General features: G+C 37.6%; 1 protein-coding gene across 1 annotated transcript in view; it reads right to left on the reverse strand.

Annotated features, from left to right (window-relative positions):
• Window positions 1-3437: 3437 nt before the first annotated feature.
• LOC139470317 (zwei Ig domain protein zig-8-like) overlaps window positions 3438-17812 on the reverse strand; it is a 141061-nt gene continuing 126686 nt past the window's right edge. Inside the window, exons 3-9 of the mRNA XM_071252691.1 lie at window positions 12657-12870; window positions 12255-12281; window positions 8926-9216; window positions 8607-8630; window positions 6791-8314; window positions 5968-6029; window positions 3438-5107 (exon numbers count right to left, since the gene is read on the reverse strand). Coding sequence (XP_071108792.1) covers window positions 8181-8314; window positions 8607-8630; window positions 8926-9216; window positions 12255-12281; window positions 12657-12870 — 690 coding nt within the window. The 3' untranslated portion in view covers window positions 3438-5107; window positions 5968-6029; window positions 6791-8180. The remainder of the gene's footprint in view (window positions 5108-5967; window positions 6030-6790; window positions 8315-8606; window positions 8631-8925; window positions 9217-12254; window positions 12282-12656; window positions 12871-17812) is intronic.

The following is a 17812-nucleotide window of genomic DNA, read 5'->3' on the forward strand; positions in this document are numbered from 1 at the left end:
TATTCCTATCCTGCAAACATTGTATTCCTATCCCGCAGACATGGCATTCCTATCCTGCAGACATGGTATCCCTGTCCTGCAGACATGGTATTCATATCCTGCAACATTGTATTCCTATCCTGGATTTCTGCAGACATGGTATTCCTATCCTGCAGATATGGTATTCCTATCCTGCAGACATGGTATTCATATCCTGCAACATTGTATTCCTATCTTGGATTTCTGCAGACATGGTATTCCTATCCTGCAGACATTTTATTCCTATCCTGCAAACATTGTATTCCTATCCTGCAGACATGGTATTCCGGTCCTGCAACATTGTATTCGTTGTTATCTCCTGAATTAAATGCACATATTCGTGAAGTAGACAGTTCATTCAATCAATTTCCGTAAATGTTTCATCCATCAATAAGTCATTATGAATAGTGTGTAAATGAATGTAATGCAACAGTGAACAAGTGTGTTTGTACAGTGAACACATAGGATTCAAATGATGACGTCATGAGCTACGGTTGTTACGGCGGAACGCCTGTTCATATTAGATACCTCACAGTGTAATGCCATGTATATCAATTACTAGTACATGTGGTTGAAACATGACACTGCAAGAAGGGGCAGTTTCAGTACTGAAATGGATTTGGCGTTTTGGAAATGTTTAAGGCACGTTATACTGTCAGTGATATATACACATTTACTCAAAAGTGTTTAATAAATCTCTAGGCCGACACGTGTACAACCATTTACTGACGGACATATGCGCATTATTCAACGAAGAGAGTGTTAGCCCCTGTATGGAGCTGGGTGTGTACTTGGAGCCTGCGTTTGATCGTTCTCGTCATCGGAGAATGACATTTCTGTCTCCGTATAGCAGCAAATTACATTTAAACATTTCAAAACCCAAATCATTTTTTTAAGAACATTTATAGAAGTCACGTTATACATCCAATTTGACAAGGAAAGATTGCAGCGAGCTCTTGGTGTCAAATTATTTAAGCATATCGATATTGTTCCACGCGGGCACAAGCCCCAGACGTTCTATTGTGTCTACGTTATATTGTAACAGTGTGTGCTACTGCCACTGTGTCTGTACCACATAATGTTTGTATTACCATAACATAGAGTGTATGTATTACAGCAACAGTGTATGATTCTGCCACAGTGTCTGTACTACATAATGTTTGTATTACCATAACATAGAGTGTATGTATTACAGCAACAGCGTGTGCTACTGCCACAGTGTCCGTACTACATAATGTTTGTTTTACCTTATCACAGAGTGTTTGTATAATAGCAACAGTGTATGCTACTGCCACAGTGTCTGTACCACATTATGTTTGTTTTACCTTAACATAGAGTGTATGTATAATAGCAACAGTGTATGTACCACGTTATGTTAGTATTACCTTAACACAGAGTGTATGTATTACAGCAACTGTGCATGATACTGCCACAGTGTCTGTACCACATTATGTTTGGTTTTACCTTAACATAGAGTGTATGTATAATAGCAACAGTGTATGTTACTGCCACAGTGTATGTACTTCATTATGTTTGTATTACCCTAACATATAGTGTATGTATTATAGCAACAGTGTATGTACTACATTATGTTTGTATTACCGTGACATTTAGTGTATGTTTCATAGCAATAGTGTATGTATTATAACAACAGTGTATGTACTACATTATGTTTGTATTACCCTAACATATAGTGTATGTATTATGGCTACAGTGTACATGTACGTTACTGCCACAGTGTATGTACCACATTATGTTTGTTTTACCGTAACATATAGTGTATGTATTATGGCTACAGTGTACGTTACTGCCACAGTGTATGTACTACATTATGTTTGTATTACCGTAATATTTAGTGTATGTATTATAGCAACAGTGTATGCGTTATAGCAGCAGTGTATGTACTACAGAATGTTTGTATTACCATATCATAGAGTGTATGTATTATAGAAACAGTGTATGTATTACATTATCTTTGTATTACCGTAACATATAGTGTATGCATTATAGCAACAGTGTATGTATTACATTATCTTTGCATTACCGTAACATATAGTGTATGCATTAAAGCAACAGTGTCTGTACTACATTATGTTTGTATTACCGTAGCATATAGTGTATGCATTAAAGCAACAGTGTCTGTACTACATTATGTTTGTATTACCGTAACATATAGTGTATGCATTATAGCAACAGTGTCTGTACTAAATTATGTTTGTATTACCGTAACATAGAGCGTAAGTATTATAGCAACAGTGTATGTACTACATTATGTTTGTATTACCGTAGCATATAGTGTATGTATTATAGCAACAGTGTATGTACTACAGTACGTTTGTATTACCGTAACATATAGTGTATGTATTATAGCAACAGTGTATGTACTACAGTACGTTTGTATTACCGTAACATATAGTGTATGTATTATAGCAACAGTGTATGTACTACAGTACGTTTGTATTACCGTAACATATAGTGTATGTATTATAGCAACAGTGTATGTACTACATTATGTTTGTATTACCGTAACATAGAGCGTAAGTATTATAGCAACAGTGTATGTACTACATTATGTTTGTATTTCAGTAACATAGAGTGTAAGTATTATAGCAGCAGTGTATGTACTACAAAATGTTTGTATTACCATATCATAGAGTGTATGTATTATAGGAACAGTGTATGTACTACATTATCTTTGTATTACCGTAACATATAGTGTATGCATTATAGCAACAGTGTATTTATTACATTATCCTTGTATTACCGTAACATATAGTGTATGTATTATAGCAACAGTGTCTTTACTACATTATGTTTGTATTACCGTAACATAGAGTGTAAGTATTATAGCAGCAGTGTATGTACTATATTATGTTTGTATTACCGTAACATATAGTGTATGTATTATAGAAACAGTGTATGTATTACATTATGTTTGTATTTCAGTAACAAAGAGTGTAAGTATTATAGCAACAGTGGATGTACTACATTATCTTTGTATTACCGTAACATAGAGTGTAAGTATTATAGCAACAGTGTATGTATTACATTATCTTTGTATTACCGTAACATATAGTGTATGCATTATAGCAACAGTGTATGTACTATATTATGTTTGTATTACCGTAACATATAGTGTATGTATTATAGCAACAGTGTATGTACTATATTATGTTTGTATTACCGTAACATATAGTGTATGTATTATAGAAACAGTATATGTTACTGCCACAGTGTAAGTACTACATTATGTTTGTATTACCGTAGCATAAAGCGGGTGCATTATAGCAATAGTGTATGTACTACATTATGTTTGTTTTACCGTAACATATAGTGTATGTATTATAGAAACAGTGTATGTACTACATTATGTTTGTTTTACCGTAACATATAGTGTATGTATTATAGCAACAGTGGATGTACTACATTATCTTTGTATTACCGTAACATAGAGCGTAAGTATTATAGCAACAGTGTATGTACTACATTATGTTTGTATTACCGTAACATATAGTGTATGTATTATAGCAACAGTGTATGTACTACATTATGTTTGTTTTACCGTAACATATAGTGTATGTATTATAGCAACAGTGTATGTACTACATTATGTTTGTATTACCGTAACATATAGTGTATGTATTATAGCAACAGTGTATGTACCACATTATGTTTGTATTACCGTAACATAGAGCGTAAGTATTATAGCAACAGTGTATGTACTACATTATGTTTGTTTTACCGTAACATATAGTGTATGTATTATAGCAACAGTGTATGTTACTGCTATGTTATATATGTACTACATTATGTTTGTATTACTGTAACATGTTTGTTTGTTTATTTCCTCTTGCCCATATAGCAAAACCTATTTGCTGAAATGTACAATATGACTATATTTGACCAAGGTGGAGTTCATGTATGTCCGAATATTTAGAAATGTTCTAAGCTTAAAAGCCAAAAATATACTTTGAAGAGTTCTGACAAACATTTAGTATTACATTTTATAGTAGACAAGATAGATGCGAACCTTTCTGGACAGGGATTGTTGTGATAAATCGGAGCTAAGTTAGTTCGGTGTATGCAGTGCACACGAGAAGAAAGTGGAATTTATTTTCAAGATAATTAACCATAACGTTCGAAATAAGTACAGATTCTGTTTTCAACATCTATCCCTGTTTTTCTCCCCTTTTCCTGTTCTAGATTGTGGTTGCTGCATCGAAATTTTAAAAGTGCCATTCGAAACGCATTATTTGTAACTAAAGTAAGATAAGCTCCTGTTCGTAATAAAGATGTATATGTATAATACGCTGCTAGTTTCGAGTTTTGTGTTAAACTATCGTGCCAGGTTTGTTGGCCGCAATCGTTAATACGTTGCTTAACATTACAATCCCCGCAGTCTTAAATAATCCATGCATAACCAAATATAAACGTTACCCCAGATCTACCAAATTTAGCTTATCAAAATAGCATAAAATTCGTTTGCTTTGGCAATTTAATTCACAGGAAAAGTTGTATCTTATACTTTATTACTTTAGCGGCATGATATAAACATCTTTTGTCTTCCACATTCTACAAGGGCAGCACTTTTACTAACAGAATTTGGTAAGTTCAATATTAAAAGAAATTAATAAATAAATTAGAAAAATATAACCGTAACATGCAGTGTATGCTTCACAGCAACAGTGTATACTTTTGCCATTATGTATATGTACTAAATTATGTTTGTATTACTATAACATGTAATTTATGTATTTTGCAACAATGTATATTACTGCCATATTGTTTGTACTACATTGTGTCTCTGTCACTGTAACATATAGTGTATGTGTTACTGTAACAGTGTACATATTACTGCCATATTGTATATGCATTACATTTCTGTTAACAGAGTATGCATTTGTGTGTATCCCCGCAGCACTGTGTGTATTTCCACGGCTGTGTGTCACTGTTCCTCCGACACACAAGAGACAAGATGATTTCATCGAATGAATTCCTTGGTGAATCGAACTGGTATGATTGATGTTTCGTGCAGATAGATGACACCACTTGGAGTCATGGAAGAACAGCTCTTACTCGCTGAGATACGCTGCAAGCAAAGTGACGAGTTTTAGTATAGGCACATATTACTGCATTTATTTGTTTGCTTGTTGTTTAACGCCGCACTCAGCACTATTCCTGTCTACATGTCGGCGGTCTGTAAATAATAGCGTCTAAACCAGACAATCCAGTGAATGACATTATGAGTGAGTGAGTGAGTGAGTATGGTTTTACGCCGCTTTTAGCAATATTCCAGCAATATCACAGCGGGGGACACCAGAAATGGGCTTCACACATTGTACCCATGTCGGGAATCGAACTCGAGTCTTCGGCGTGACGAGCGAACGCTTTACCCACTAGGCTACCCGACCGCCCCGAATGACATTATGAGCATCGATCCACGCAATAGGGATAAGATGACATGCATCAACATAGTCAGCATGCCTGACAACCTGATCCCGTTAGTCGCCTCTTACGACAAGCATAGTCGCCTTTTACGGAAAGTATGGGTTGCTGAAGACCTTTTCTAAAACATGATACCGGACCAAGCACTACGGAAACACGCTGCACTGGGGTCATATGCTGTGATGACTCTATTTAAAATATAAAGGAGTAAAATGCACTGACAAATGACGTCAAATTATTAAATTCATTATCTATAATTATTTTTGCCTTCCTTTAGTATAACAACGATGAATACTGTAGACCGCCTTTAATTCCACTTTTATTGTCCAAAGTAACAACAATATGTTTACACTATTACAGGCAGGAAATGATCGTCTTGAAGGATAGTCTCCTGATTGACCGGGTCTGGTTTCCAGGGGTTTCACTGTTCCAGCATATAGTGCAGGGAAGAAGCACACATTGGTCAATATCAATACCATGCAAGTACTGGTGAAACATATATACCTATAAGTGGACGTCCCTGGCTGGTTCAGCGGTTGAGTGGTGGTAGCTCTTGGGAGGTCTGTCTGGAAATGAGAGTCAAATAAGGAAGAAAGTATAATTTTCTGAGACATTTTCACGAGTTCACTTTAAGACAAAGTTATCAGTAGATACACGTGCATACCGATGACTTATCATCACCTTAAGACAAATTTACCATTAGATAGACGTGCACACCAGTGGCCTATCAGCACCTTAAGACAAAGTTACCAGTAGATACACGTGCACACCAATGGCTTATCATCACTTTAAGACAAAGTTATTAGTAGATACACGTGTATACCGATGACTTATCATCACCTTAAGATAAAATTACCAGTAGATACACGTGCATACCAATGGCCTATCAGCACCTTAAGACAAAATTACCAGTACATACACGTGCATACCAATGGCTTATCATCACCTTAAGACAAAGTTACCAGTAGATACACGAGCACACTATTGGCTTATCAACACAATTAAGACAAAGTTATCAGCAGATACACGTGCACGCCAATGAATTATAATCACTTTGAGACAAAGTTAACAGTCGAGACACGTGCACACCACCAATGGCTTATCATCACTTTAAGACAAAGTTAACAGTCGAGACACTTGCACACCACGAATGGCTTATCATCACTTTAAGACAAAATTATCAGCAGATACACGTGCACACCAATGGCTTATCAACACAATTAAGACAAAGTTACCAGTAGATACACGTGCACACAGGTAAAAATAGATTTATTTAGAGGAACGATTGCTGTACTAGATATATATAGACCAAAATGAGCTGACATACCTATGACGGGAAGTGATACAAGTTGTGTAGTACTGTGTGGTCCACTGAAGGAGGTCTTTGTGAGGAAGGTTTCACACGGTGTGATGTCACTGCTCGGGTACGGAAGGATGTTGTATCAATGCGTTGTTTCACTTCTCGAGTACAGAAGGATGTTGAATTACGGCATGGCGTCACTTCTCGAGTACAGAAGGATGTTGTATCACTGCATGATTTCACTTCTCGAGTACGGAAGGATGTGGTATCACAGTTTGGTTTCACTTCTCCAGTACAGAAGGATGTTGTATCACTGCATGGTTTCACTTTTCGAGTATGGAAGGATGTTGTATTGGGGCGTGGTTTCACTTCTCGTGTACAGAAGGATGTTGCATCACTGCGTGTTTTCACTTCTCGTGTACAGAAGGATGTTGTATCACTGCGTGGTTTCACTTCTCGAGTAGGGAAGGATGTTGTATCACTGCGTGGTTTCACTTCTCGTGTACGAAAGGATGTTGTATCACTGCGTGGCCTCTCTTCTCGAGTAGGGAAGGATGTTGTATCACTGCGTGGTTTCACTTCTCGAGTTGAAAGGATGTTGTATCACTGCGTGGCCTCGCTTCTCGAGTAGGGAAGGATGTTGTATCACAGCATGGATTCACTTTTCCAGTACAGAAGTATATTGAAGTACGTACGGCTTGGCCTCACTTCTCGAGTATGGAAGGTTGTTGAATTTCGGCGTGGCCTCACTTCTCGAGTACGGAAGGATGTTGTATCACTGCGTGGTTTAACTTCCCACATACAAGAAGAGTTATCAGGGCGAGGTTTCACTTCCCGGGTATGTGAGGAGGTTTCACTTCCCGACACCAGGACATGCTGTATCGCGGCCTGTTTTCGCTACCAGAGAGGGATGATGTATCAAGAATAAGTCCTTCGTCGACGTTGAGACGGTTAAATGTATCACTTCATGGTGTGAAAGAGTACAATGTCCCCTCCATCAGGGTTCTATCCACGACACTGATGGAGGAGAATCAGCTGGTTTAATGATGTAACAAGCCCTACAGCCAAACACTGAAGGTACATCCTGACAACAACGGTTCTTCTGGTCCCATTAATGTTCCTAACGTCGCTAAACGACGAATGAGTGAAAATGAGGTATCGAATGCTGATATATATATATATAGAGAGAGAGATGATGGGGATGAATAAATACTAGGTACAATGATGTGAAAATATATCCAGGTGAATGTTTCCGTTATCGATGAATACTCTCACTCCCACGTGCTCTCTTTCGGTGTAATCCAAAATGTCGGCACATCCTTGTCGGAGTTATCCCGTTTAATCCATTCAAAATATCACAAACACAAAGTTTAGAATGACGGTGAGGAAAGACGGAGTAGTGTCGTAAAGGAGGTCGTCACCTTGGACACCAGACGCATATTTTTAAAACTGTCAAAACAATCATGAGAATTAAAAATGTAAAGTTGTGGGAAGAATAAGTCCCGTTGTTAGAGCTAGTTGCTCCACTTGTTGAATTTTTCGGAGCTGTACCTGAAACACAAACATTACCCATTGAAACACCTCCACACACTAACATGTTCATATGTACATTTGCAGGACACACCTTAGCGTTATATTTAGTCAATAACTGCTCGTTTACAATTACTATTATGACAAATACAAATGAAATATATCTTTAAAAAGTATTTGATAAACATTCAGGACACATCTCATAGATAAATCGTTCGTCTTATATAGCACATGCCCCGAGTTTCACTAATTATAGTTACCAACCCTAAACGAACTTTACTGGGCCTAACAAATCTGTATTAAAGCATCCTACCTCTTTTCCAGTTGGAAGTATCAGCTGAAAATGAATAAATTCAGTGTTAATAGAAACGAGACGGTGGTTGCTGAGAGAGCGTTTGTTTGAACACCGCTTTAACCGATGGGGCAGGATGCGCTCACCTTTTCGCAAACACCTTGCGGCAGCCCTCTTTAACAGTGACCCATGACCACATGCTTGTGATATATTCGCAGTCGTACATTGGACTTGTGCTTATGAAAAGGTTTTTTTCATGAAATAACTGTTCTTTAACCGCAACATTCCTTTACATGTTTCATTGTTGATAATATAACTAGAGAAGCAGGTTAGTACATACTTTTTAATACGTTGACTCTCGCACTTGTAATCTGGAGATCAGAAGTCCGGCACACGTACATCCCAGCATCTTCCAGTGTTGCATCCTTTATCTCAAGAATGCTGACAATTGTCTTGGTTGTCAAGGAAACAAACTTCCTTATGTACACCTTATTTGCATATTGGGTTAAAAGTTTATTCCCATTTTTGAACCAGTCCAGATCGTCGGGTGGGTGATCTTTGCCTGTGGCATTGCACATGAGGAGGATCGTATCCCCCTTCTCTACAAAAGGTTTACCTGTAATTTGTATATCTGAAAGTAAATATACAGATAAAACACGGATGAGTTAATGACGTTGTTTTTCTTTGTTAAACTATTTAAAAAAAACAAAACATTAAGTTACATTATAGTAAAGAAGAAGAGGTTATAATATGGAATTTACTTAAAGACAATTGAAAGGGGACTGTGTTGAAATGTAATCAAAATGCACGACAATCAATCAGTGACATGTATTCTAGGCTCTAAACATTTTGATACCCCTCGAAGCATTATTTATCATATTACAAGAAAAAAAATACTCTTATTGTCTTATTAAACCGTCTAACATAAAGACATGACACAGTGACAAATAAGAACAAAATGATAGATGTATTGTTACGCTGACAAACACATTAAGCCAAAGACGGAAATATGAAAGACAGCCTGTAAGAATCCATCAAACAATTACCATTCACAAACTACACGTAGGAATGAAAACAATGTTTAATGACGTTTCTCTGCAGTTTTTAAATACATGTAAATTGTTGAGGGCCTCTAACGACAAAATGCAATCACACACAACGATGACATCTTCTGCAGAAACGCGGTACAGTACAATGATGATACACTGCAGCTGCAGGAACGGGATCCACGGGAGAATGTTATTCCCCGTGTTAAGAAAACTATGTTCGACTCATTGCAAACATGATTAAAATTTGGTGTAAATGCCGATTGCCATGCCACAAGAAGAGAAACTTGAAGACGACAATGATGAATTACCGTAAAGATCACCAAGAATTATGCCAGGTCTTCCAGACAGATCTGTAAATGTTGGTTTCAGAATGCATTGGTAATGGCTAACGTGGTTATTTTAGTCAGTGAGTAATAGAAACCATTTAACATGTTATAAAATATACTCACGAACTGTGAATAACAGATTTCAGAACACACTACCCTCGAGAATGCATACTGACAACTAAAGTAATATAGACGATTCCTTGAAACCAAGCAGATATGATAACCGAGATAAGAGTGAAGAAGTCTAATAAAGGAAGAACATGACATTGACCACCAACAGAGACATTGTTGAAGATGATACTGCTACGGCAACGTGTCCTAGTGTAGTGTATGCCATGTTGAAGTTGATTCTGTTGCGGCAACGTGCCGTAGTGTACTATAAACCATGCTGGAGTTGATACTGTTAAGGTAACGTGTCGTAGTGTATTATATACCATGTTGAAGTTGATACTGTTAAGGTAACGTGTCGTAGTGTATTATATACCATGTTGGAGATGTTACTGTTACGGCAACGTGTCTCACTGTAGTATATACCATGTTGAAGTTGATACTGTTACGGCAACGTGTCGTTGAGTATTATATACCATGTTGAAGTTGATACTGTTACTGCAACGTGTCTCACTGTACTACATACCATGTTGAAGATGATACAGTTACGGCAACGTGTCGTAGAGTATTATATACCATGTTGAAGTTGATACTGTTAAGGTAACGTGTCGTAGTGTATTATATATCATGTTGGAGATGTTACTGTTACGGCAACGTGTCTCACTGTACTACATACCATATTGAAGATGATACAGTAACGGCAACGTGTCGCAGTGTATTATATACCATGTTGAAGATGATACTGTTACGGCAACGTGTCTGTGTTTAGCATGTCCTATGTTGAAGTTGGTACTGTTACGGCAACGTATCTTATTTTAGTTTACACCATTTTGAAATGATGCTCTTACGGCAAGGTGTCATAGTGCAGTATATACCATGTTAAAGATGATACGGCGAGCGCAACGTGTCTTAGTGCAATATATACCATGTTGAAAATGATACTGTTACGATAACGTGTCTTAGTGCAGTATATACCATTTTAAAATGATACTGTTACGGCTACGGGTCATAGTGTATTATATAGTATTACCGTGTTGAAAATGATACTGTTACGGCAACCTGTCTGTGTGTAATGTATACATCGTTGAAGATGATTCCGTTACGGCAACGTGTCTCAGTGTAGTATATACCATGTTGAAGATGATACTGTTACGGCAACGTGTCTGTGTGTAGCATATACTATGTTGAGGATGATACTGTTACGTTAATGTGTCTTAGTGTAGCATATACTATGTTGAAGTTGATACTGTTACGGCAACGTGTCTTAGTGCAGTATATACCATTTTAAAATGATACTGTTACGGCTACGGGTCGTAGTGTATTATATAGTATTACCATTTTGAAAATGATACTGTTACGGCAACGTGTTTGTGTGTAATGTATACACTGTTAAAGATGATACCGTTACGGCAACGTGTCTGTGTGTAATGTATACACTGTTAAAGATGATACTGTTACGTCAACGTGCCTTAGTGTAGTATATACCATGTTGAAGTTGATTCTGTAACGGCAACGTGTCTTATTGTAGTATATATAATTTTTAAGATCATACCGTTACTGCAACGTTTCATAGTATAGAATATACAATGTTGACGATGATACAGTTACGGCAACGTGTCACAGTGTAGTATATACCATGTTGAAGTTGATTCTGTTACGGCAGCGTGTCTTAGTGTAGTATATACCATGTTGACGATGATACTGTTACGGCAACGTGTCGCAGTGTAGTATATACGATGTTGAAGTTAATTCTGTTGTGGCAATGTGTCTTATTGTTGTATATATAATGTTTAAGATGATACCGCTACTGCAACGTTTCACAGTATAGAATATACCATGTTGACGATGATACTGTTACGGCAACGTGTTACAGGGAAGGTTATACCATGTTGAGGTTGATTCTGTTACGACAACGTGTCTCAGTGTAGTATATACCATGTTGACGATGATACTGTTACGTCAACGTGTCTCAGTGTAGTATGCACAACGATGAAGTTGAATCTGCCACGGCAACGTGTCTTGATGTTGTATGTACTTTGTTGGTCCGCAAAACATCAAGTCATATCATACTGAGATAAATGTCGACTATCCTTTAAACACAACTGACAAAGAAAGCACGTTTTACCGACAGCACACGAGAAAGTGACTTCGAGGTCATGCGGTTCTGGTATGCATGAAATACTTACCCAACGCTGTTTTTGTCGTACGACGCTCTGAAACATTAATTATATTCGGTGTTAAAGATTATCATTCATCAGGGCATAGAACTAAGTAGCGATGCAAGACGTCCTTGGTTTAGAACCCGCAAAATAATTTGATGGCATAGATTTTAGGTGTTGAACGTCGTTAACGAAATAGGCGTGTTGTTTAGCAACAAACATAAATACGAAGCCATCTTCATCTTACTTTTCAAAAAAGTTACTGTGCTAAATTTGTTAATCGGTTGTAATTACTGAAAATTGGGATTTCGTTAAAAATATTTCATAAACAAGTGTCAATCTAAAAAAGTACAAATATATCCCCCAAAACAAATAATTAGCAATCATGAAACCACCTGTACCTCTTAATCGGTACCATAAAATACTCACCTCTTACAATCAGTAAGATATGTGATCTTAAATGTCGAACCTTTGATGGAACCTGACATTCGTAAATACCCGCATCTTCCAGATTAACTTTGTCAATGACCAGATGCCATTTTGTCGACCCCTTAGGGTGACGTATACTAAATCTGTTATCATCTATAAACGTCAGAGTTCCCACCGTCAAAGGACTGGACTCAGAGGCTCTTCGCCAGCTAACCTGAAGAACAATAAACACAAATACAATATACATGATGATGATGATAGATAGTCAGTTGTTGTAATAATGCTACCTGTCTTGTCTGCTTATCTAAAGTCCTGTATTCCTGGGGGGACTCGGGGTTACAATCGGTCCCCACCAACTAATGCTGTTCGTAAGAGGCGGCCAAATGGAACGAATTGTAAGACTCGTTGACTTCGTTCATTGCATGTTATCCTACCCCGACGGATTGTCTGGTTGAGACTCGATTATTTACAGGGTACGTCACATAGATGGAAAGATGCGTCAAGCAACAAACAAAGTTTATATGTATATGGTTATTGTGTTAATACTCTGATCTAATACTGGTGTTAAGCGCTTCTGATCCTTGTGACGAATCATTCATTAATATACACACGCATACGGGCAAATACACAATACAGAATGCCAATTCCAGAGCCATTCACTCATGGATACAACACAATTATGTTTCTTTAGTTATGAGAAATATCCAGCTATGTTTGACTAGACTGTATAACATAAGGGCAATATAATGAGGGAAATTTATGGATGTCAACTTCTCTATTATGAGGAACACAACTGTTTGGCTTCATTGTCTATTGCTAATCAGGTAACGGTAATATGTTTATTATTCGAAACTTAAAATCAGTTTAAACATAATAACAACATCCCTTAAGAAATAACCTAAGATATGCCCCTAATATACTGCCCCCGATCTCTGGTTGTGACGTCAGTGCTGGACCTATTAAACACCTTCAGATCATCAAAAGTGTCACTTTGTTTCAAGAGATTTCTCTCGACTATATTCTTTTGGGGCAATACACAGCGGTATTAATCTGCCGTGAATCCGACCATAACAAAACACCCTTATCTTAAAATGTAGGTTGATCTGTCTCTGTGTATTCTGTATAAGCACGTCACCGTTCCAATTCAATGGAACGCCACGTGACGTCACTCGTGACGTCAAGGAAGGAAGATCAGGAAGAGATTGATGGGGCTGGACTATGACCATTCTGATCCAGTCTTATTAACCTTTGTTACCTTACGCTGTAATAACTATAAGAAGTTACTGCTATTCCAGGCAATGATAATACGACTCCCTATAAGGTTATAAGAAAGGCTGTAGTGCTAATCCGCAGAATAATATGGACATTGTTTTAATGTTGCCTCTGTTCTATATTCCCTGCATCTTGAAGCACTATGCGGAACGGTGGCAATGTGAAAAGACAAGATGAGATTACAGAGCCCGAATGAACATATCTCAACTGTTCCCTGGCTTACTCAAACAACATCCCCTGTGAGTCATGTAAGACCACATTAGCATCACTGACACTGAATAATGTAAATTGGCACTTCTTTGATCACTTCTCCTAAGACAAGGATCAAAATACAGATTATTATTTAACTTGTCTGTCTGTTTTAAGGCAAACCTAGTAATCAAGCGTGTAAAAGACAACTTTGTACCAAATCCAGATATGTTACACAAATTAACAAAACAGGATTTCTCTCCATGAAGGGCGGGCCATCTCTGGAGAATATTGCAGTAATACATATTGTGCCAAGAGTAAATTAATAGACTTACAAACCAATTTTCGTATATACGTAGTCCGGATTGTCTTACAAAAATCCAATTGCCATACAAAACTCCTTTTGATGAAGACATGTTACAGCGTTAGACGTTCTGCCATTACATATACAAAAAGGAACACTCTCACATGGAGGTTTTGGCATTTCCTCCCCGAGTGGGGCATTCAATGGAATTCCGGCAGGATCTGCACCGTGTCTGACCAGCATTCAGTGGAATTGTGAAGCGATCATTACCAACTCCTTGCAACATGCTTCACTGGGTCTCGGGGGAAGCATTAGGACTCAGTTGTGTTAATTTGTGTTTCAGCGTTACTCTGTTAGTTCTAATACAGTTCTTGTCTGTGATGCTAGCACACTGTCAGTAAGTTTTTGTCACGAGCCTTTGTTCCCTCATCACTAGAGCGTCGCTGACTTGTAGTTATCCACACCGAATGGGTGTTATTTCGATATAACTAGTTACTAGATTGAGAAGCGGAAATAAGGCAATTTCATCGGAGAAATGAAAAATGAGGTGGTCGTCGTTTTTAAGACGTATAAAGTCGTTTCCTCAACGTTTGAATGACGAGTTTTTTGGGGGTTCCTTTGGCTTTGTAATTAGTTTGACGATTTCACGTCATAAAGAAACGTTTTGACAGAGACAGAACAAGATGTCTTTTAAACGCCTTTGGAGAGTTTGAATATTCGGTACATCACGCTTCGAGCGTGTGATAAATACGAGACATAAGACAACATAAGCAAGAGGTTGGCTGCTAGGATGTCGTGTTTGTTATATCATGGTATCCCTCAACGCGTGGACCGGTAACGTTGATAGCATCCGTGTCAATCATATCGGCTGAATGAATTTGGTTTGGTCGCTCCTGTGTGTACGGACCTACATAACAGTTGTGTGTATAATCACACATATACAATCACCTACATGACAGTTGTGTGTATAATCACACATATACAAGCACCTACATAACAGTTGTGTGTATAATCACACATATACAAGCACCTACATGACAGGTGTGTGTATAATCACACATATACAAGTACTTGCATGACAGTTTGGTGTATAATCACACATTTACAAGCACCTACATGACAGTTGTGTGTATAATCACACATATACAAGCACCTGCATGACTGTATTGTGTATGAGTGAGTGAGTATGGTTCTACGCCGCTTTTAGCAATATTCCACAATATCAGCGCGGGGCACACCAGTAAAATTCACACATTGTATCCATGTGGGTAAGTTTAACGTTATAATCAGGAATATGATATACTTGTTTCGCTTCATATTGAAACAGACATATAACACAGATCTTAAGGTTACAACTATTAGAAGTGAACAACTGATGTCAGAATATACCTCGTCTGACAGCCTCGATACTACCAATACACTCTGGGAACGACCACACTTGAAATCCTACTCACCTTCGACATTTGCCAGCTGTTGAGATGCCCTGTGATGCATGCACATAGGAGCGAAATAAACGCCAGTGAAATGTGTTACATTAGCAACATGTTACACTCTGAAAACAAACCATTACCGCTTCTGTTTACACAGAAAACAATCCTTCGCAGGTGCAATTAAACAAGTTGGTGTATATTTCCAAGAACTGGGAATTGTTGGTTCTCATCAGAAAAAAAGTCGATGAAGAAGGATCCTGCTAAACCATATGGACAACTACATGTTGGAAAAGGATACCTTAAATTCTATTATCTTGTCAAATGTAATTACTGACATCAACTTTCGAAGGGAAATACAATTGTAAACGTTATAGATATTTTTTACAAATTTCTCCCAATAAAAAAAATATATTTGGAAATAGTATAAGCAGTTATTGTTTCTGTAATAAAACTGACATTGTAAATTATATTGTCATATAATGGGTAAGGTTTCTCGGCAGGACAAAGGCAACGGAGAAAAACGATATCCATCGGGGTAACATAGGGACATAGATGAAAATATCAAAGGTCAAGTGCGGACTATGTGTTTACAAACATGGCGTTGCCCTTGTCATTCGGTTATCGAGTCAGAATTAACAATTGGGAATCTGGGGAAACTACTGGGATAATTGCTCTGATTATCAAAAGAATAGTCTATTATATTAAAAGCAATAACTAATTGTGACGTTGCTAAGTAATTATACAAGTTTTGGCAACTTTGGAGATTGCGAAACAATTCAACAAGACCACTAGCTTACCTTCTAACGTTATAAATATTACGGCGCACATTCCAGGAAAGCTTGACATGTTCTGGTGATGAATGTGAGAGATTGGGAGAGATGTTTCACAAAATTGGAGAATGGCATTATATGATAAAGAGGATATCAGGCTTGTGTGTTTGGGGGTGGTAAATATCCTGTTTTGGGAAAAAACACGATGTATGTAGCTCGCCACGGCTCGCTAAATGCAATGTTTATTCCTGATATATGATATTTACTATCCCCAAACACACTCGCGAGATAACTTCTATAAATTTATTAATGTACATATTGGAAAAGGTTGCATACATCTGAGTGTGTAGATATATCAATGTAGGACGGTGCATAAGAATCACGTATAGCATGAGACTGTTTCATTCACAAATTATGGCAACCAGTGAGTTGGTAACATAAACACGAATGAAGCAAAGCATCCGTCTAATACAATTATTAAATACAGAAACCACTGAGGTTGAAACACAACCTTACAGAAAATTCTGCAAAAATGTCAAAGAGCGTTGTGTACTTGATCTTAATTCCTGAATCAACGCTCGCCGTTCTCGCTGGTTCTTGGTAATGCTGGTGATAGCTGCTTATGAATGATACCTGCCACAGCAGTTGTGGTTGAAATCAGACCTCCATCCATATTTACAGAGACGGAGTTAGCTCCCGTTGAACTAAATAAACTGACAAATATTTCTTCACTTGTTCGAATTTATTTTGAGTTGACTGCCGACAGAAGAGCCTAATTCCTCCACCTCTGGATCCTTATCGAAGGAAAACATGTTTCAAAGGCCAAAGACAACAAATATCCTTCACTTTTTATCGCCGTCAACCAATGTTTGGGGCACAGCATGGTAATATGGCATGTATGCATTTCGTTATGATATTTGAGTTCACAAGCTTACATAATGTATTTCAGCTTTATTGTAATAACGTCGCTATGTTTGTTATGGCTGGTTAGGGTGTCAGTTTCCACATTACTGATGGAGCGAGGGGAAAAAAACGTTGGTGCGTATCAGAGGAGCTATTGTATTGCATCATTGTCGGGAGCAAGAGATGAAATAATAGACAAGATTATTTCAAGCAGCTTATTTCAACAGGTTTAACGGCCTTCATTATATACAAGCAATTCATTATTTTTTATGCCAAATGTTCCATTAC

This window comes from Haliotis cracherodii, unplaced genomic scaffold (assembly GCF_022045235.1).
Source record: "Haliotis cracherodii isolate W230 unplaced genomic scaffold, xgHalCrac1.p SCAF_1, whole genome shotgun sequence".
In the NCBI taxonomy this organism is placed as follows: domain Eukaryota; kingdom Metazoa; phylum Mollusca; class Gastropoda; order Lepetellida; family Haliotidae; genus Haliotis; species Haliotis cracherodii.